The sequence below is a fragment of the Pagrus pagrus genome (genome assembly GCF_965226575.1).
Source record: "Pagrus pagrus genome assembly, chromosome: 23".
NCBI classification, from domain to species: Eukaryota; Metazoa; Chordata; class Actinopteri; order Spariformes; family Sparidae; genus Pagrus; species Pagrus pagrus.
The window spans coordinates 5,662,623-5,684,451 of NC_140205.1; the positions used below are offsets into that span (position 1 = coordinate 5,662,623).

The 21,829-nt window shown below is 44.8% G+C and overlaps 1 protein-coding gene across 7 annotated transcripts in view; it reads right to left on the reverse strand.

Moving 5' to 3' along the window:
- The window catches only part of ppfia2 (PTPRF interacting protein alpha 2), a 172,746-nt gene that overhangs the window by 43,272 nt on the left and 107,645 nt on the right, over nucleotides 1-21,829 (reverse strand). For all 7 annotated transcript variants that reach the window (XR_014621518.1, XM_084345451.1, XM_084345449.1 and 4 more), the window contains 2 exons: nucleotides 3,627-3,728; nucleotides 397-561 (listed from right to left, as the gene is read on the reverse strand). Coding sequence is in view for 6 of the 7 variants with exons in the window: in XM_084345451.1 (XP_084201577.1) it covers nucleotides 397-561; nucleotides 3,627-3,728 (267 nt within the window). In the remaining variant the exon portion in view is untranslated. The remainder of the gene's footprint in view (nucleotides 1-396; nucleotides 562-3,626; nucleotides 3,729-21,829) is intronic.

A 21,829-nucleotide genomic window follows, 5' to 3' on the forward strand; every position in this document is an offset into this window, starting at 1 on the left:
ACCGTGCACGGCAGCTGCCGAGGCCCAATAGGAAGCCGGCTCTCAAGAGGAGGTTGATCCTGGCTTAGAAGTTAGCAGTGGTCCGAGTTGGGATTGCCCCCTGATGGCTTTTATTCCATTCAACAGCACGCCATTGGACGTGCTTTTATAAATGATGGCTTTTAGAGGAGAGGATGAATGGATTACAGGGGCGGCGGTGATATCACACAAGGGGCTAAGGTCACAAATCAGCAGGCTGTGAGGAGGCAGGAGATTGTAGAGGCTAAAACCAACAAATGTTAGCAGGAAAACACAGTAAACTGCACATGTAAACTATAAAAATCACATTGATACTACTGTAAGAAATGCTTAGGCAGACCTCGACATTAGAAAATATGTTAAAGGAGGCACACTCACCTTCTCATCTAGGGCTTTATGGTGTTCAAACAAGGACTTAAGCGCTTTGAGGACCTCAACCTCACTGGAGACCCCCGAGGGAGACTGAGCCTGCCTCTTCACCACCGTCATACGAAGCGACCGCTCGTGTCTGGACACCAGGCACTCCAGATGTTCCAGCAGTAGCTGAGGAGTGATACAAAACAAGCAGTAATTACGTCAGATGCTGATTTAAGTGTAATAATCTTATATTTGAGTTGTTCATTAGACAGATTTTCAACTGAAATTGTTTACATGTTGCACAAATATGAAGCAAAAACATCTAATTCAAGCACCATATTTTTAACTAACTGTCTTTTAAATTTAAATCTAGTCTGACTTGTTTAAATACCCTTTATTTTTTCCCATTCCACTGAAAAAACCGGCGTGTCAGATGGTTTACATTCAGTTCAGATCTCAAAATAATTATTATACTCCACCAGCAGACGGGAGGGCAGCGAGGGCAGAGTTTCCACTTGTTAATTGCAATTGTGGATGGTGTTGCTCTCTCAGAGGGATAAAAAAAAAAATCAAAATAATGCCAAACATAATTAAGCCCACATAAGTAAAGCATTTGTGTGGGAAACATTTATAAATGTTATAGGTTACATGTTTTAGGAGACAGTCTAGGCTTAGTACTGTAAATTATTATTATTATTATCATAATCCACAAACTGTTAACGCTATTTATTCGTGTTTTTAGAGTCCTAGTTAAGCTACTTCAACAGGTGTGCAAGAGAGTAATGTTGGTTTTTGCAGGGATTTACAGACATTTACATAATGTGCACTTTATATTAAAGTTAATATGATGTGTAGGTATGAAAGATGCAGCCTCAAAAGTAACTATAATCCTTCCAGCAGTGCACAAAAGGGATTATGCTAATCTAGGTTGCTAGCATGTCAAGTCAACTGCCAGCAGGGAGCTTCACAAGGACGGTCGAGATGAGATGCAGAGCCGGAGGGCTCACTTCAGGAGAAAGAAGAAGAACAACAACAACAACTGAGAATAAACAACCTGAGTGAGACAGTGAGACAGAATACCAGCTTGGCAGCGACAGATAAAACACAATTTATTACTCTTTCTTGCTCAACTGCGAGATCGGGATCATCTGTTCTCATTTACTCATCGGCACGAGATAATGGAAACACTGCAGCAGTTTTGCGGTGATCCGCATCTCAACACTTCATTCCCTCTAGGAAGTTGTCCAAGGACATAAAATGAAATCCACTCCAGATAATGATCTGCTCGGAGGGGTCGGGTTCCAGCTCGAAAATGAATTCCCCCATTCTTTCCCAGAAAAGCCTCGCTGGCTTCATCCTTGTCATACCTTCGCTTCACTAGTCTAAACATCCCCCAGCTGAAGGCTGCCCAACAAGGCTGCAGCTGGATTAAATGTATTCTGTGGTTAACCACTGGTTTAGGAAATCAAGTCCCCGCTCGGAGACACTGGCGGACTGAGAGGGGCTGCGTTTTTAACAAAGCTCTGCAAAGACTCCCATTAAGCAGTACGCACTGAGGGTGATATCATTTGATTATTCAAGAAAACTGGAAGAAGAGGACGCATTTATTCATGGATGAGGACGAAGATAAGAAGAAAAGTCAGGGTCTTATGAGAGTTTGGATAACAACAAAAACCCATCATTACAATAGGCTATAGTCTTTTATATTCCTACTATATATTTAGACTCTATCTTATCTCAAAAACTCCTAAATCGAACCGTAAACTTTGATAAGTGTTGGTGGTGGTATATATTGTATGCCAATTAATACATGCTCACTGGTATTTAAAGCTCCAGCAGTAACAACATTTCAGTGCTCATGCTGTTCCCCGCCTTCACTGTCATTGTCGTGCAGGCCTGACAGGGGTCCTGGCAGTTATTTTGAAGAACACAAACATTAGAGAAACAGGAACACAAATAAAATGTAATTCCGTTTTGTCCCTGTTGCAAAATCAATGTGTTAAATTTTCCAAGCAAGAAAATATTTGCCTTCAACAAAACACCGAGCAGGTGGAAGCGATCAGAGTCGGACCACTTGTTAACAGTTGGAAATCCTGTCGGTGTTTTGTGCACGCGGGGCTGAAAAAAGACCCCATGCAGACCGTCTGTCTGATACCACCGTCTCATCGGCAGCCATCACGTCTCCTGCACACTCGACAAAATGTCCTCCCTCGAATCAATCGCAAAGTGAACCGAGCTCTGCGTTTGGAGACGGTCACCTCGCCTTTGATCCGTCTGCTTCCGTCTCATTACGAGCGTTTTCTATGAATATACATGCGTGTGATTTGTTTGTGATGCTTATCAAACACAACCAATAAAGTTTGAGTCTTCTCACTGTCATCACTTCTGTCGTCAGCCCCTCAGTCCACAGACTGCCTGCACATGCCTTTTTCCAAGATTTAATTACAAACTGTAAAACCCTGTCAGGGACAAAACCCAGCTTAATTAAAGTTCGCTTGGTAATTGCCCATCGGAAGATTCGAGGTGATAATAAAGTGAGAGAGTGAAAATGACTTTTTTTTTTTTCTCCCGTACCCTGTTTTTTGCATCTCACCTCGCGCCACGCTGTTTTTTTTTCTCGCCGTGGTGCTAAAATATTCTGCCTCCACCCGGAGAAAAGATTGTGCAAGACTGTAAATCCACACTTAATCAGCAGTGGGATGGAACAGAGTCTTATCTGTCGACAGCAGAGTGCGCTTACTGCTTTAAAAAAGGGAAATGTTGTTTTATTGAAGATGCGGGGACTTCAGCCGCACAGAATCGAGCTGATCCGCTAATGTCTCCGGTTGTTTTTCCTCTCGCGAACACTTTGACCCGGACGCTGCGGGGCGTCAGCACCATTTGGTCTTAGTTTTACCGTTGAGCAGCCATCCATGTGAAGTAAGTGGGAAAAATGCTCCGGCAGAATGAGGGGAGCTAATGAAGTATGTCTGGGAATTGGAAACAGACAGTGCGCATGGTTGCTTCAGTGCTTCTGCAGCCTTAAAACCGTTACCCACCAGATAGCTTAAGCTTTCTCTGGACGCCGTCTATCGCAGTGTGCAGTTTGTTATTTGTTTTTTTTTTGCAGCTGACATGACAATTTTGGGGGAAAAGCCGGGAAACTTTAGAGAAAGTTGCTGAGTGCAAACTTGCAGGGGGGGAAGAAAAAAACATCATGAGTTTATGATTAGCTAATAATAAGCTCGTCACGGTGGCATCGCCGTCCTCACCCTGGTGTTGTTCCTCTCGGCTTTGAGCTCAGAGATCTCCTCCTCCTTCTCCAGCAGCTGCTCCCTGCAGGCGTTCAGCTCCTTGGTCAGCGCGGCGAACTCCTGAAGAGGGGAAAAATAAGAAAAAGGAGGGGGTGGGTCAGCATGAAGGCCAGCATCGCACAACGCTCTGCAACAGCCCTCCGCGGTGATGCAACGCAACATGAAGCAGAAGGGCCGTTAAGTGGTAGATGGCTGTAAGCACTGGATGATGAAATAGAAAAGAAAATCAACCTTTACAGCGAGTTGTTGATGTTATTGCTGACATACAATTGCAGTTTGGTAGCAGACAACTCACAAGCAATGAGTAAAGGTACCTTAAGACTAGACTCTGATCGATACTGGACTTTAAAGGCCAATCAACACTGAAATCACACAATAACAACAAAACTAAGCAGTTAGACGTCGGTAGATCAGCGAATCCGTGTGAGTGTTGTGTTAAATGACTGTTTTTGTCAATGGAGTCTGGTGCTTTGAGCAGGAAGATTTAACAGCTGCAATTTCTCCTCTGAAAAGGCCGTCTGATGGCAAGGTGACGCACTGAAAATATCAAAACTCACAATATTTTTAACAAACCCTCGATATTGGGCGTCAACAATTCTCTAATCCCAGAATTCGATTTGGATTTTTTTCTTTTCAGTGCTTTACACTATCATAAAACCTCCATCTGTAAAAATAAACAAATCATTGGGTTGATGCCGCGACAACTGCCAATCACATTTTTCACACCGTAAATGTATACAGACTGTATGTGCTGCACTGACACTATTCAGTGTATGTATAAAAATGTGTTTGATTAAACCAATAATTGAATTAATACATGATAAATGACCTCCCCTGTACCCAAATGTAAGTAAAAATCAAATATCACAGCTGCTACAAGAGAAAAGACTTCATTCATTCGTTAAAGCACACGTTAATAAGGAATACAGCTGTCATATAGGTTGAGATTAAAATATAATTTAGATCACAAAGAAGCTTGACCGCCATGTCACAGCGTCTATTATGACTCACAGCGAAACAAGTCAGAGTTTTGAACAAACACATATTAAATCAAAGCTTTTCACATTAAAAGCACCAGGGGAGCAGAGCGAAGGTTACAACCTCGAGCGTTTCAGACACATACGGGTCAAAACCTGACCCCAGAAAATATTTCAGTCCCTCAGTGACAGACACGGATGTCGGTGGTTTCCCTTCCGGCGGACACAGAACAACTAATGTGCATAAAAAAGCAAATAAAATAGGTTTTGTCTGATTCATATACTCCTGCTATTATTGACTGAAAAGCCAGCCATGCCATCACCGTACATCTGGGAACACAAAGTTCATCCCATCGTACAATAAGGGCAGAAGATTGAATGGTGGGATGGTAATCTGTGGATGTAAGAGGATTGACTCTATACAGCGGTGCAGGCTCAGTGCCAGGTGTGCTGGATTTACACCTATAGTCCTGAGTGACAACGCCAGAGAGGACTGAGAGGACGGCGCTTCGTATCGACTGTGGGGCATTACTACAAACATGAGCGCTGCACTATGGACAGCAGCTGACGCGACAGACTGTGTGTGACGGAGCAGCGGGTGTAGGCGCTGCATCAGGGCGGCAGATTGTAGCTTTAGTCATGCAAATAATCTTAAGAGGCAGGAATCATCTCAAGGTTGAGCACATCGACCGAAGACCAGAACGAGAAGGTTGCTTATTTATATCAAGTGGTGCATCTTATTCTGTGGTATTACTACTACTTCTACTACTACTACTACTACTACTACTAAAGACGACGTGATGGTGGCGGTGAGGATGATGGAAATAATGATAACAATGATGGTCGGAAGATGAATAAGAGGAATAAAGAGAAGGAGGAGGGGGAGGAGGAGGAGGGAGGAAAAGGAAAAAGGAGTAGAAGGAGAAGAAGAAGAAAAAGAAGAAGGAGGAGGAGGAGGAAGAGAAGAAGAAGAAAAAGGAGGAGGAGGAGAGAAGGAGAAGAAGTGGAAGAAGAAGAAGAAGAAGAAAGGGAAAGAAGAGAGGAATGTAAGAGGAAGAAGAATGGTGGGAAGGGAAAAAATAAGCATGAGGAGGAGAAGGAGAAGAAGAAGAGGAAGAGGGAGAGGAGGGAGGAGGAGAAGAAGAGGAAGAGGGAGAGGAGGGAGGAGGAGAAGAACAGGAAGAGGGAGAAGGAGGAGAAGAAGAAGAGGGAGAGGGAGAGGAAGAAGAAGAAGAAGAAGAAGAGAAAGAAGAAGAAGGAGGAGGAGAAGAAGAAAAAGGAGGAGGAGAGAAGAAGTAGAAGAAGAAGAAAGGGAAAGAAGAGAGGAATGTAAGAGGAAGAAGAACGGTGTGAAGGGAAAAAAGAAGCATGAGTAGAAGAGAAGAGGAAGAGGAAGAGGGAGAGGATGGAGGAGGAGAAGAAGAGGAAGAGGGAGAGGAGGGAGGAGGAGAAGAGGAAGAGGGAGAAGGAGGTGAAGAAGAAGAGGAAGAGAGAGAAGGAGGAGAAGAAGAAGGGTAGGATGCAGAGTCAAAACTCTTTCAGAGGTCGTCAGGAAACAGACCGATGCAGACGTCACTAAATGTGGCCTCTGAGTCTGAAGCAGCCTGTCGTGACATGTCTGTCAGACCGTCTGCCTTTTCCTCTCTCGGTCCATTTTCAGCTGATGGATTCTGACAAAAGACACAACACGCCTGAACCACATTTACACAGCAATTACTGCCTGATAACCCTGCTGCTCCACACCCAAACCACAGACACACTCTTTCACAACTGTTTTCCCTTAACTGCAGTTTTTGCTTCGCCACCTCACTCTGTGATCCTGAGCTACAGTCCCGCGACAACGACCGGAGCAAACAACCGTCAGAGGAGGAGAGACAGCCCGTCACTCAGGGAGACATCAAACCTTTGTCCCTGTCATCCCGGGCTAAATTAAGCACAGAGCAGACGTGTGTTCTGAGCGGGTCACGTCAGGCAGGTACAAAGGAACCAAACAGAGACACGACTGTCTCGCAGTGGCTCCTGAGCGATGAGAGGGGACGTGTGATTCATTTAGAGCCGGTCGACACTATAAACAGAATGCTCTGCGTTTGATTTTAGAAACAAAAAAAGGGAAAATGTCAACTTGAGGCATATAATAGTCTACTTCTAGAAAGCAATAGGTTGAACTACATATCCATGATGGAGAAATAAACAAACAAGCATTAGTTGCTGTGTAACGATCGCGCTTGTCATAAAATAAAACTATAATTATAAACAAATTCTCAAGAGCTGCCAGATGAACAGAACCAGCGATCTGTCTATCCGAGCACACATTGTGATTCAGCATCGGTGCGCCATCTGCCCTTCAGAAGACAAGGACAATAACTCGGCGTTGCAGACGAACTCCAGGGAGTGTGGCAATATTGTGTCTCACGGCTACAGTGGCGCGACAAATCCTTATAGACCTTATAGAGCGACAAATCCTCGGCACAAAGACACCTTACAGCATGAAAATCCCCAAATTACTACCGACGCTTTCCGTCTCTGTATTACGAGTGAAGTCAAGTGGATTTACTCGTGTGGTCACAGGCTGGATTTTTAGGTGAAAACGTGCGATAAAGGCAGAGTAACGTGGTGTTTCTTACTCGTGGGATGGGTGCCAGAGCTGCAGGCTGTGGTCATACCTGAACGCCCGCGAGTAAAAAACAGAACGACCAATTAATCATCAGTGTTCGGGAGCAGAGGCTGCAGGCTTTGGGATCTCGCAGCAAGTTCATCTCCAAGTGCTGCAGGGCTGCTGCTGCAGCCAGCCGGAGCAGCCGGAGGGTGTGAAAGCAGTTTCAGAGCTACGGAAGCCCAGAGCGGTCATTGTGGCTGTAAATGTTTCTGGCTCTTTATCTTTGAGATCATAACTAAATCATCGCAATGCACTCTTGTGATCCCGACTTAATTATCTTGTAATGAACGAACATTATGTAGCGCTCGTGACGGTTTATTAGATACATGCGTGCAGTCTCGTCCAACCCAAAACAACAGGCCTGCTGCTGTGAGTCATGTCTTCCGGGCACATGATTAAACTTTATTGTTTTGTTCAAGGACCTCTCAACACTGCATTGTATCGAGAGGCCCTTCTGCTGGATTGTGCGCCCTAATTGAAAGGCATGTGCCGAATATTAAACAGAACTTTAATCACATTATCCTGAGATTAATTAATTAATTGGGTTTTTTAGGAATATTAACTCTCTTGCTGAGCTGACAGTGACTTCTGAATGTCATCTGTAATCGAAGGACGCGATGCCTTTTCCACCGTTGTTAGGAGAACATGGTCCATCGTGAGAAAGCACACTTCATGATGACAACAACAGAAAAGGACATCTGGGGAACTAATTTATAAATGCTTATTAGTTGGGTTAGTTAGTTTAATCTCTCACAAAGGGCATTATTGAAGGGCGCAGACCAAAATGCTTCTGGACGCCATTGAACAGGCCTCCAACCAATCATGTGATGATCGTTATCCCTCCAAGAGAAAGACGCTACCCGAGTTCGATCAACTAGTGGACGATCTGCCCTCACTTTCTGCTGACGAAGAAAGCGGGTAATGGTGCTAGTAGAGAGAAAACAGAAAGGAGGGAGACAAAGAAAGGAGAGGCAAACTGTTAAAGCCATTCTGAAGAAAGATAGCTGTTCTTTGTGTCTCAGCACCGCCCTGTTTGAAGGTTTGATCTGAGATTCGTGAGCCTGGTGCGATGCCCTGAAGAGACCTGGAGATCGGCGTCAACTGGATTGACGTGCAACCAATCGGAGCAGTGGACTGTACGACGTGTGACTTCACGAAAATGGACCTTTCGTGCTCCTCTGACATTCAGTCATTGTTTCAAACTTGCTCCGTATCAGATACTAAGTTGTGATTTACTCGTCACACACCAGGATGTAGGAAAATCTGTTAAAACGGGGGGGACACTAGATGAAACCTGACATCTCTCGGACCCGATGGAAACCTAACTACGACTGGTCGACAAAAGAAGCACAAAGGTCGAACTGTCAGGACAAATGTGTCTATTATATGAAAGGCGCCCGCCGAAGTAACTATCTGTAGAGGAGGATCAGGTCAACGGTTTTGACCCAGCTGTCGCCATGGCAACAAGAGATACAGGGAAAAGTGTTGGCGTGGTAACCAAGTCATCGCTATCGACAGTTGACCTACAATACAGCTGGACCAATACAAAAATGAGATCCTAAGATTGGAAATGCTAAACAGCCCGTAACATGTTGTTGTTTCCCCAAAGAGATCATCACACCATCTTGGAAATCAGTCTGTAAATGAAGCTCTTGTGTCATTATGCTATAAAAAACAGTCTGCACTTTCTAAACTGGGCTTGCGCCGCACGTCAGGCACAAAAAAAGCAGCTCAGAGTTCATAAATCTCCGTCCCAGAGGAGCGCAGCTAATCACACCAATCATTTGATTTAATGCCTGTGAGACCCAACAATGGCCCGCTACTGCTCCAGTTAGACAGTTCTGTTAAGCTTCAGCTGCCTCAACACCAGCAGCGTACTCTCTCTTCTTAAAACCAGCAATGCTTTAAACAAGCCTTTATTTTAGAGCGGAGTTAAAGAAAAAGGCTATGACGCTCCCTAAAGGCCACTCTGGCAGGTCTGTGACAGGTTCTGGGCTCTCACGAAACAAAATTCATCCACTAAGATTCTGCTCCAAACCAGCAGAATTATCTTTCCATCACAAAGAGAGAAGTTTCAGATGCAACGACGCTGAATGTGGGTATAACTGACAGCGAGAGCGTTCGCTAATTCTGCAGCCCGCCGTCCTCGCGCTAAACCTGGCATTGTGACACCCACTTTAATTAACTTCTCCGTGTTTCTGTCAGCCAGTCAGTGTCGCAAGCCAAATGTGGCACAAGCACACAAACACACAAAGGCTTTAGAGCGTTCAGATTGAAAATAATCAAAGGGCATGCTCGAACAGGCACCAAACAAGACGAGATAAAGCTTTCAAATGCACAATATGTAAATTCTGCCGCCAAAACAAAAGATGTTGCTCAGAGATGGCCGCTCTGGAGGGGAGAGTCGGGCGCAGAGCCGGGTTTTCTAGAGGAATAAACACCTTGAGTCACATCGGATATTTCTCTGATCCGGATCGGTTTACAGACGGGAGGAGAGCTCAGACATCACTTATCTTCACTCCTGTTTATCAACCTGACTGCAGCAGCGATCCACGGAGGTCACCTCTGTCGTTAGTTAATGTAAAGCTGGCTGAAGCTGGAGGGGGCCATGTACTTCTCTTTCTGGTCTACGATAGCAATGAACCCGAGTGCAAACACACAAAAACAAACTAAAGTATAGTAAAATAACCTGGCTTTTAGGGGCGAATAAAGACCCTCCCAGTAATGTGAATAAACACAAACAAATGGTCAAAAAAAGTGGTCAAACTTGCTCTGCGACCACCATCGCTGAGGAAAAAATTATATTACATAGGACCAGTTGTTTTGCCTCCTTGCTAACTCACCACTGAAACACACGGTGGTTGTTTGCATTTATATTTCACCGTGTGTACACGTAACACACATTAATATCTCTCTTTAGGTGTGACATTTGCCTACAGTGTGTCCTCGCCACACTGCATTATTCACACAGCGCTGAAAAAGCCAGCAAATGGAAGTTTGCTTCTATTCAATGATATTTATTCTCATTCCACTATCTCTCAAGGAAAAACACAACCTGGCGAATTCTTATTCCCAGGAAACGCTCCCTCCGGGCGCCGCTCTCATAAATAACCTGCGAATGGGATGTGGGGACGGTGAGATAGAAGAGCGGCGAGTGGCAGAATGCAGCGCGGTGGAAGCACGACTCAGCAAACAGAGAGCAGTCCGAGCATATAAATAAAAAAGGTGAAGAGGCTTGCGTGACAGAGCATCTTCAGCGCATCGGTTAAATGGACTTTCACCTCTCCTGTGGTTTTACAAGTCGAGGATGATGTACAGTATATACACACACACACACACACAGACGGCAGGTCCCTGGGGGATGCTGGAGAACCCCCTCGGGGGGAAGTGATGAGAGCAGCGCTGACTGCCGCCCAGCTGTGAACAGCAGCCGAGTTTCCTAACATAAGCAGAGCTGCGGTTTACGATAATTAGGAGGTTTTTGACTGCTGAGTCGACTGTTAAATGAGCATCCGCACAGCGTAAGCTACCGCATGCGGGGCTGAGGAGGCTCTGAAATAGTTCATCTGCGCCTTTTCTTTCAAAATGTTATCCAAGGTCATTTTAATCGGTGTCACAGCTTTATTTTACAGGCCGTTCAAACAGCCGGGCACGACTATAAAACTCCACTTGGAGGAGCTTTTGCTCCGAGGCCTCTCTTAGCACTATTTTACCCATGACCTGAAAGACCACTACCTCCCCCCACGGCCTTCTTTTCCCCCACTTCTCATTACCTGGGCAAAATGCCTAGCACTGCAATATGTCAGGCAGTGTGTGTGTGTGTGTGTGTGTGTGTGTGGAGTCTGCCTAGAAGATGAACTCTAAATGAAATGGTGGACAAGGCTTCCTCCCTGAGAGGGCCGGCTGTCGGCTAAAATTACAGCAGCAGCCGATTTAAGGAAGAAAAATAAAAAAATAAAAATGGAGGTGTGCTGCTCCAGGAGAGTCATGCTTCCAGGCTAAAAACAAACCCGGGCAATTGCGCATCACTCTCAGGAGAGGCAGGGGAAGTGGTAGTGTGATTGACAGCGTGCTGATTCACCAAGTGTAACACAGAGAGCACCTCGATGTGGAAAAAAGAGAGAACAGCCTCCATCTCTCGCAGCCACGCCGCAGGAAAACCCTGCGAAGGGAACGGGTGATTAGCGGCGTCACCTGAAGTCAACGGCGCATCCTCGAATGAGTTTGAAAACAAGTCGGAGAGAGCTGCGGGTGTAACCTTTAGACACTCTTCCGGAGAATAACTTCGACAAATTCCGACAGCTTTGGCGGCGAGGATGTCTGAAACAGCTAAATGAGCTCCGTGCGAATGCATCGTGACTCTGATTTGGTTTCCTGGAAAAAAAAAAATCTCTGGGAAAGCACCAGATAATAGGCAATAAGCGCAAACAGAGGCCTTGTTGTACTTTCTCAATTACTAAATCTTGGTTTCAGAGAGCTCCACTGTACTGTTAGGTCTTTAATATTTGATAAACAGTGTTATATTTACAGCGTGGAGACCAAAGGGCGGACAGGACAGAGGGCGGTTATAAATAAATGATGAGATGAGCCTCCCGCCATCAATACCGGAGCTGCACTTCCCGCAGCTGACAAGTGTCTACACGTGGAAGATGGTGACGCTGCACTAAAGTGGATTAATCTCACTGTGATCATATTTGAGCGTCAAATCAAATCAGATAAAAGAAAACCTGCTGCTCTAAATCAGGGAAGACAAATAGATGTTTTACTCTATTAACTGATATCTATTCCATTCACGAGGTGCAGGAAATTGGAGAATTGTGAGGACAACATGGTGAAAATGTTGTTAGAGGCAGCTGCCTGTGTGACAACCAGTTTCTGACAGTCTCAGAAATCAAAACCTAAACGACAAAATGGGACTACTGCCACGACCCAATCACGCAGAGCACACCGGCGATCCAGTGTGATGTGCTGTGACCGACTTCACAATCTCCTTCTCATGTAGATGTCACGTCTCTGCCTCCATCTGTTCCACTTTCTATTGGAATTAAAGGAGCAATTAGTAAGATTTAGCCAGAATTTTAAGTATAAAATGTTTTAAAAAATGAACAATTATCGACAGGGTGTGAAGAACCAACAGTGTCGCACTGATGTGTACTAAAGTCAGCATGCTAAGCAGCTAAGCATACCACTTTGTACCCTCAAAATGTGATAGTCTGAAAGCCACCATAGCCTCAGCCGGTAGATGTAAGAGATTTTTGCAACTTGGTCTAATAAGTAAACGAAATTGACTCACAAAATATCAAAAAGGAGGTATATTTACACCTATTGTCGTTACTAAAAAGAAAAAAAAACACTTAAAAAGACTTATTAGTTGCTTCGTGAAGTCATTGTAAACAAACTACATTCAGACTCGACATAGAATAAATAAAACCCATGAAACTGTCTTGTCCTGCTGAAATAAATTCTCAAATCACAGAGTAAGATGTGAAAACACACGTTGTTTTTCTCCTCTGCTGGCGCCGCTGCCATTTCCATCACCCTATCTCATGCATTATTTCAAAATGTGCATAAAACTACGTTAACACAAACATGGCTACTGTGAGATGCAATAAATATGAAGATTTTTGTTGTTGCACACTCTGCAGGCGTCTACCAATGAATGAAAACGGGGAAAAAGAAAATCAGTGTTGATCGTACGCAACAAGACTCCACTCTTCAGGTTGGTTTACAGACTCAATCACACAACAGCAACAGCAGCAGGTCGCTCAGGACCAGTGCCAGCTGGATCCTTGGCCCACATCTTGCTGATGAAGACGGATCAATCAGAGACTCTGGATGGGACGCCGAGGAGCCGGAGAGACCTCGAGGAACAGCCTGAGATTCAGCTCGGCCAGCGAAACTCATTCCCTCAGCTCCGAATACTTAAAAACGATGTCTGTGCTGAGCGAGCGCGTCGTCTTCGAGGAAGTGTTACAACAGCAGCCGACCGTGCTTCTATCAATGACGCCTCCTCGGGATCTGTGTAGTCGCCTTTCATTTGTGTAAAATAACACCAAGGACACCCACCGACGGCTGACAATCAAACTATTGCTGTCACACAGTCCCCAACACCTACAGAATACTGAATACTCCAGTGTTTCTGGGCTCACTCGTCCCTTTTATTGTCAGATGAGAAACTGGCAGCCGTCGCTGCATCAAAGAGCTGCTCAGGCCAGAGAGCATACAGTAGGATAATTCAATATAGACACAGCGAAGCTGCAGGGGGCTATTGTAAAAACATCAAGCTAGATTGCATTTTCATTGCTTTCCCCAACACAGGGAACACATTTAGCTCGGTGGAGCATTATGTCCGTCTGATGTTTGCTCTCTTTGTACACGTCGTCCACAAAGATACACATGACGTCACAGACGCATAATGAAACAAGTGTTTGTAACACAACATTACTGGATTCTCTAGGTTGAATAATACATTGATTTTATTCAGCTTGATTGAAAGACAATCGATCGAACTATTTTGATGACCGATTGCTCGTTTCAGTCATTTTTTCAAGCACAAATATCAGATATTTGTTGCTTCCAGCTTCGTAAAATGTAAAGATTTGTAGCTCCTCTTTGTCGTTCACGACAATAAATGAAGAGTCGTTGGGTTTGTGGACTGTTGGTTGGATAAAGGAGGCAATTTGTATAGTATAGTATATGTGCATGGATACATGTGCAGATATAGTTTTTTTGTTGCCGTTTTCTGTTTTTGTTCATTTTTTGTATCACAGGATGTAGAAAATATAAAAGAGAAATGAGCGAATATAATGGATATTTATCAGCTGTACTGAAATATGAATTCATTTCCATAAAATAATAACAATAACAAAACAACAACATAAGAGTCACCTCCTGAAAAACAAATTGAATTGTTGTCCTGAAGCGACTCACTATGACACTGTTGTGATGTTATAACAGGCCAGCGGGGGGGCTGGTCACTGCACTAATGCCTTTAAAGCAACGACATCAGAAATGAAAAACGGCTTCTTGTAGACGCGAGAGGATTATTTCAGGGCAATCACAGCAGACATGTGGGGAAGGAAAGGGAAATGAAAGGTCAGTCGGGGCGTTTGTGTGAACAGACGCGTCGGCGTGAGAGAGAGTGTGATGGCATTGAGGGTTGGAGGGGGGTGTGATTTACAATAACCTTTAGCCGGCGAGGTAAGAGGGGTCGTCTCTATGCAGTAAAGGCCCCTTGAGGCCAAGTCATAAATCTGAGGGTGGAAATTACAGCCTGGCAATTTACTGCCCTTCGAGCGCCTAATAACTAATTTTGATCCCTCTGAACTCCCGTACAGGGACCTGCCACACGTCCACAGCCACAGCGCTCAACCTCTAACCTCCTGAATTCAAGAGAATTAACGCAATGTAGGATTAAATAAGTGGGGCTTTTCCTCTTGAGTTAAGTATTGCTGAATGAGTATTGCAAAATATTCAAAGCAGCTCATTTTCTGCAGCTGATGTTCGCTGTCTAGCAGTTTTAAGGCTTGAATGGACGTGCGGCTCTCTAATCAGTACAAAAGATGAGCGCCTGCATTACAGAACATGAGGATCATTGATAAATAGTCAAAGGTACAAGAGTTGGAACAATAAATAAGTAGAGAAGTCAATTCCAGCTTTAAATTCTGTTGTGTGCAACAGTAGTGATGGGCTGAAGATAAAGATTATGGCTTGTAGAAACATCTGGAGGCTTAAAGCAGTGGACTCTGAGGGTTTGGGTCACTGTGAGATAAATTCAGCAACAGCATTGATGAAGTTACATATGAACAGCATAGTATTTTCTCTATGAGATATTGGACAATGTGCCTTCTCAATTTGCTCAAGCTCTGGCCAGCTTCTTCTTCATGGCAAAAGTTGCTATGGTTCATGGGTATTGTAGTATTTAGAGCTATTTTTCAGACAGAAACACAGAAATACAAGATTTCGCTGCGTGGAAGCCAAAATATAAACCAATTGTACTCTTAAATAATCCAGGACAGCCATGGTTTTAAATGTTAAAGGCCTTCTCTAGAGCCATTGTGTGGTTTGTCCACTCTGGGCCACTATAGAAACACGGCGGTCCAACCTGGCCGACTCTGTGAAGGAAGACCAGCTCCCTCTGTAGATATAAAAGCCTCATGAGGTAATGGAAACACAACTATTTTTGGCTTCAGGTGATTAGACACTGATTAAAACACTATTATGAATATCATATTCCATCTTGTCAATAGATCCTACACACTGGACCTTTAAAAAACATTGATGAAGGATTGATGATGTTAAAAAAAAATCCCCAAATATTGAAACCAGGAGGAAACATGTAGCCCCACTATATCGAAAGGTCACACAATTTGCCTACCAGCACCTCTAAACCTCAGCAACTAACATGTTATACATTGTATAGCCCGTACAAATGTGGTGAGCTAGTGGTAATCTTCTGCATCCACTGCATCCAATCTCTGTCAGGCCTGTAACACCCCTGAGCTTTCTGATACGATAATACATATACACTCTCTTAATTTCTGATATTCAACCTCCATCTCCTGGTTTTTAAGGCATGGACCCGATGGAAATAACAGCTACAGTCTGATGTGCTTTCAAGTGCTGTCAGCCCAGAGGAGCTCCTCTTACATACAAGAGATGTGCCTGGACTTGTGTGTGTCTGTCTGAGGATTTCTGCCTGTGGAGGGCAAAGTAAGGAAGCACCGAGTCTCGTGTCAAGATGGACTTTTTCAATCTCATCGGGGAAATTATAGAGTGAGGCTGTGAAAGATCCCTTTTCCAATACGCGAGCTTTCGAATTGACAGGTCCGGTGTACAGTACAGAGATAAATGAATGCCACTGCAGCACATGGCGATACTGTGCCCATACTGAAAAGGTCAGGGAGGGACGGGAGTGTTTTATTACCCGATGAGAATGCCTATCCTCTGTTTTCCGCATGTAATGTTCTGTCACACTCTTCTCATTTGGTCCCAATAATGCCGGGCATCCAGGCAGCGACGAAGCTGCATATCGCTGTGAAACACCCAAACAAGCATGGCCGGAAATGTCACACCATCCATCATCTATTACCCACGGAGAGCAGAGCGCTCGAGGAGACAAAATAGTTCATGTTTTTTTTTTTCTTTATTTCAGGGACACATGACAGCAGCAGGCTGGCTCTCGGTTGATGTGCTGTGACTGCCGTTCTCCTCGTACAGCTGGAGGAGATGATTCCCGTGGCTGACGACCCCCGTGTCCTCTTACTCTGGCTTAGCTGGGAAATAGGATTATTGTCTTGTCTTGGGCCGCGCCTTACTGTGCATTTTCATTATCAATTACAACGTACAAACCCTGCTGTCCTCTGGCATTGCGAGTCGTGCCATAAATGGAGTACATCACTTTTTACAAAGAAAGAAGGCTTCATGCAATTTTGGATTATTTGATTTTCAACATACAGTGTGGCAAATATACATATAAATAGAGAATACATGTCATAATTAAACCTAACCAATTAGGTTTGGGGCCTTAACATAACCAAGCAGTTTTAGTGCCTAAACCTAACCAAGTAGTTTTGGTACCGAAACATAACCAAGTAGGTTTGGTGCCTAAACCTAACCATGACCATTTGACAGTCCAAAAGTCGTAGTATGTAAAATGTTTAGCAGCAAGCTTTATTTTGAAAGTGTTGAAAGCAAAACTGGTGATGAGACAGCTCCAGAAACATCTTGGAAAACAAAAGCATTGATTCTTGGAAAGACATTTTGTTTTGAGTTTAACTGGCAGGGGTTTTCTAAAGCGGCAGTTTAACGGACAAACATTATCATTTCCTTTTAGTTCAAAATAGTTAAATATGTGATCCTTGTATAGACACTGCAAAAGCTTAAGTCACCACATTTGATGGCCAGCGGGCCAGTGTTTGTCATTTTTGTCTGTATCAGTAAATTAAATGATTACTTCGTTATCTAAATTGTGATAGATTAATTTTTTCTGTCATTTACCTAATTTGTTCCAGGCCTTATTCCTGGTCGCACATGTGTCCAGAGGCTTTATGTGCGGGCCAGAGGTTTAATGAGAGGCTACACTGAACAGAGGACCACTGAGGCGCAGGCACAAGTTCTACAACACCGGGGTCCTGAAAATGTGACGAATAAATTCAAAAGGAAACGCGCTGCTGCTCCAGTCCAATGTTAGATGAATGGACACCGCAGAGATGAAAGCCTCAGAACATGAGCTTCGGTGTAGTATTGTAAATCAAAGTCCAGTTGCCAGATAAGCTTGGCAATTTTAGCGAGGCTGATAACCAACTGAGCAACGGAACTGTTTGGTGCGGGCGAGATGCCACATTTGGAAAATTCATCAGACAAGTGGTGGGATTTGCAAAGATTACAGTTGGGAGAGATGGTGGGCTTTGGAGAGCATTGATGATTCAATCCCTGTCCATGCAGATAACATCCAGCGACAGCCACGATAAACAAAACACGCTCCGAGCATCAAAGACGCTCACCGTCTGATGTTCCCTCCTCGCTGATATGAAAAAGATTGGGAAGATCAGAAAAGAAACCAAAGCTTCATCGTGGGAATATTAACAAAGGACCACACAGAGCACCGACAAGCAAGTGCGAAGACGTTTGTAGAGGGAAAACAAGAGAAGACAACTCGCATATGCAAGCTGCATACAAACATAGAGCTAGATCTCCGAGCTAAGGCACAGATCGCTTGCTCGTTCATGGACCGGATGTTGCAGACACGAAACAGGTGATTTGTACTTTCTTGACCCCTTGTCATTTCCTCCTCCTCTGCTGTGTGGCCTGGGTGTTTCCGTCTGAAATAGAGGATGAAAAGCGATCTCTGATCCTCGGGGGACTTCAAGGCCCACCGACCTGAACCCTCATTTATCACAGACCCTTGAAAGGACCCTGAAAGATTAAATTGAGAAATCCTTGAAAATAAGACACACTAGGGGAAAGCTATGCCGCCCAAGACAAGGAAGTAATTAAAATCAATTACTGAACCGTGATATATGAACTTTGAACTGCTTCAATATCTCTGCACCACTCAAGGGATATTTGTTTCTTGTATACAAGTTAAGACTCCTTCACACAACCATTAACGTTTGCTACTGTTTGACGACACCAGTGAGACCCGACATCCTCTAATCGAACCTCAAACTATCAAGGTGATCGTATAATTTGCAACGCCGGTTTATAGTCGACTGGAAAACGTTGTGTGCGATGCAGTTTTAGTATCTACTTAGCCCTGGACACGGTGCTTATTGCTAAATGGCTTGTAAATATCAAACAGCATTAATTAACAATTACTGCCTCACCATTGCAGAGGCCACAAGGAGAGATTACAGTACAGGCATTTCACTCCCCTATACAGTATGATGCACATTTAATGCTTCAAAAGGTTCAGTCCATCTGTAGTCCACATCGTTTGATATGTAAAAAGTTATGGGAATTAAAACATCCTGTGTGGACCTGCTTGGCGCAACCTTAAAGGTGTAATTTGTGAAATATGGGCAGAATTCAAAGGTAGCTCCAAAAACATAGGGGGCAGCGTATCACCGTCACCAAAGCTGCTCTTTGCTAGCTATCTTTTTTAATGAATCGACTCATTGCTCGGTTAGACGTGGAGCCAGTCGGGCTAGAGTTTGCTCGGACCAAGACCTTGGATCACGGGGGAGTCGCAGCTCAACCAGGCTTAGCCGAGTGTGAACCCTACCCTACCAACTGCAGGAACCACTGTTCCACAGAAAAGGTAGTCTGACACTTCAACATACACTACAACATGACCCTTTACACCAGACTAAATCAGTATGCATGTACAGAGCCTTGACAGCAACAGCTCATATGTTACAGTATGTCTGTGAAATCGGAGAGCTAATGTTTAGACACCTCAGGGGGCCGACGCCTTTAAGGTCATCACTGAAAACCATCTGATATAAAAATCATCTCCTTGTTTCTTTTCCCTCCTCTTGTCTTCCCACGTCATCTGAGTCGCCTTTGTGCCGGCGGCCTTATCGCTCTCCTCCAGCCTTCTCTCCTGCGCAGTTCTGCGGACACTCGGCTCGGCGGCAGATCACAGGGTTCTGACGTGAATTATATGGACCGGGATGAAAATCACAGTCATGGATTGGAGGCGAGATGATATCCGAGGCGCCCCGCAGGTTCTCGATGAGGCACGGGTGACTGTGACTGGTTCAAAAAAAACCACGATTCAGAAATAGCCATTCATATCAACGCCAAACCACACAGCACACTCCTGTATCATCCCCTGGTCTTGTAGCAGCAGTGCTGGCTTATAAAGGTCAAACTGTCATGTCACGCAGCTTTCTCCTTATAAAGTGCCAGATTTTGTGAGACGCATATTTAATCAGGACTACCAGGACGGACACGTATGCACATATTCGACTGGTGGAGGAGACATGCTGTGACACATACGCACTCGAACACCAGTATTTCCTCCCCCCATTCTCTCTGCAGGTAAACACTGAAAGTCAAATGGCCTCTGGCGCTGTTCAAAATGAATTAGAGTTGAAGGCCTGGCGCTGTGAATCTCTGGCATTTCATAAAAGGTCTGTAGCACGAACGAGACCACCTGAGACTCAGCCCGCGTTTGGGAAACAGCGTTCAGAGCGCACACGCTGATCAGAGCTATTTCTCTATCACATATGAATGAACAATTGTTCCGCCCGCTTAAAGTTCACACGGCCGAGGTTCAGAACAATGTGGCCGCATGTTTACAAAACAGACCGAGCGCGAGTCGTGATCGGTTTCCCTGTTTATTGCGTCAGCAGGAAGAGAGCGTCTAGCCAGGCTGAAATCAAACATTAACGCGGTCCGAGGCAGAATGGGATGATAATGCTGTCTGCTGTCTGTCGGCAGAGGTGCTGAGATAAGAAAACCGTGGACGGGACCTGCAGGGCCAGGAAACACAACACAAACAGCTCGCAGGTGATGAACATGCAGTCCGGCCTCTGCATGTGCTGACTGCATACGTCAGTGTTTGAGGAATGACTCAACGGTGTGATCGCTTTTCTAGTTAGAGCGATAAAACGGCCGTGATTGCTTCCAGCAGGCAGTAACGATAATAGAGGATAATAGTTTTTATGTTTTGCAAATGAAATGAGCTGTTGTAGAAGAGGCGGACTCCTCCTTCGTCTGGTCTGGACTGATTGTGAGCGCTGCAGAGAGATAACAGGAGAAGCTAAACTTGATGCAGTGCACATACACTGTGAACAGATGAGGTGTTGCGGTGCACAGGCTGAGAGAGTGAACTGTCCTTGCGAGGCTAACGTCCCCGAGGTCCTCCGGGGCTCAGTGGGCCAGATGTTTAGCTTTGCCTGCTCGCCCGAGATTCGGCCCCAGAGTCTCGTTACAAGCAGCATCTATCACGCTACGACGCAAAGATCACGTGACTCGAGACACAGCAGCTTGCATGTGGCAGGTGAATGTCATGTCTCACTCCTTATTTGTAAGAAAAGTTCATTTTTGAGTCTCGGAACTTGTGTAAAAAAGAGCATTCACTCAATGGAGAGCGCTCCGGTGTTGTGTCAAAGACTGTTCCCCCGTTGTTATGTGTTTCCCCTAACCACTGGGACTCAAGACGGTTCAAAACTGGCATTCTTAGATCGGTAAGAAACAAAACTTGCAACTAAGTTTTTTATTCTGCCTTTCTATAACACTGAGATGGGGGTTTCTAGGTCAAATTGGAATACTCATGGATGTTTTTTGCTTTTAGGATAGTAGCCAGGCTGCTCGCAACAGCCATGTTGCTAACACTTTCCTTCCAACACCAGCGCTACTGGAAATACCACAGGGAAACCCTACTCTTAAAAGGTCCTGTTTGTAAGAAAAGCTGATGTTTGAGTCTCATTCCCAACTCGTCTAAAACTGACGCTTTGGGATGGAGGTCGACCCAACCTCCGACCCCAAAGCGTCAGAATTTGACGAGCATTCACTCAATGGAGAGCGCTCCGGTGGTTTCTCAAAGTCTGTTTCCCCCCCGTTGTTGTGTTTCCCCTTACCACTGGGACTAAACACTGCTCAAAACTGGGGTTTCTAGGTCAAATTGGAACTTTTTGCTTTGGGTATTCGCCAGGCTGCTAGCAGAAGCCATGTTGCTAACACTGTCTTTGCAACAACAGCGCCAATGGTAATACAACAGGGATATGCGGGAAGGGAGGGGTCAATAGTTGTCTATTTCTGCTTTATATACAAGATCTGAGTACTTCTTCCACCACTGGCTCCTCCAAACACATCTACTGTCACACATTAGAGTAAGCTATAAAACACGTGTGGTACACAATAACCATTGTACATGAAGGAAGGACTCATCCAAACACGCTCTGCTCACTGCGGGGACAGACAGAGCACCCAGGAGTGTTTGCTTGCTGCAGCTCTGGCCGGGGCTCGGACACGGCTGCGTTGGTGCAGAAGGAAGGATTACCTCACAGCATCCTCTCTCTCTCTCTCACTCTCTCTCTCTCTCCTCACCTGCCCCACATGCCTACGGAGCACAATCG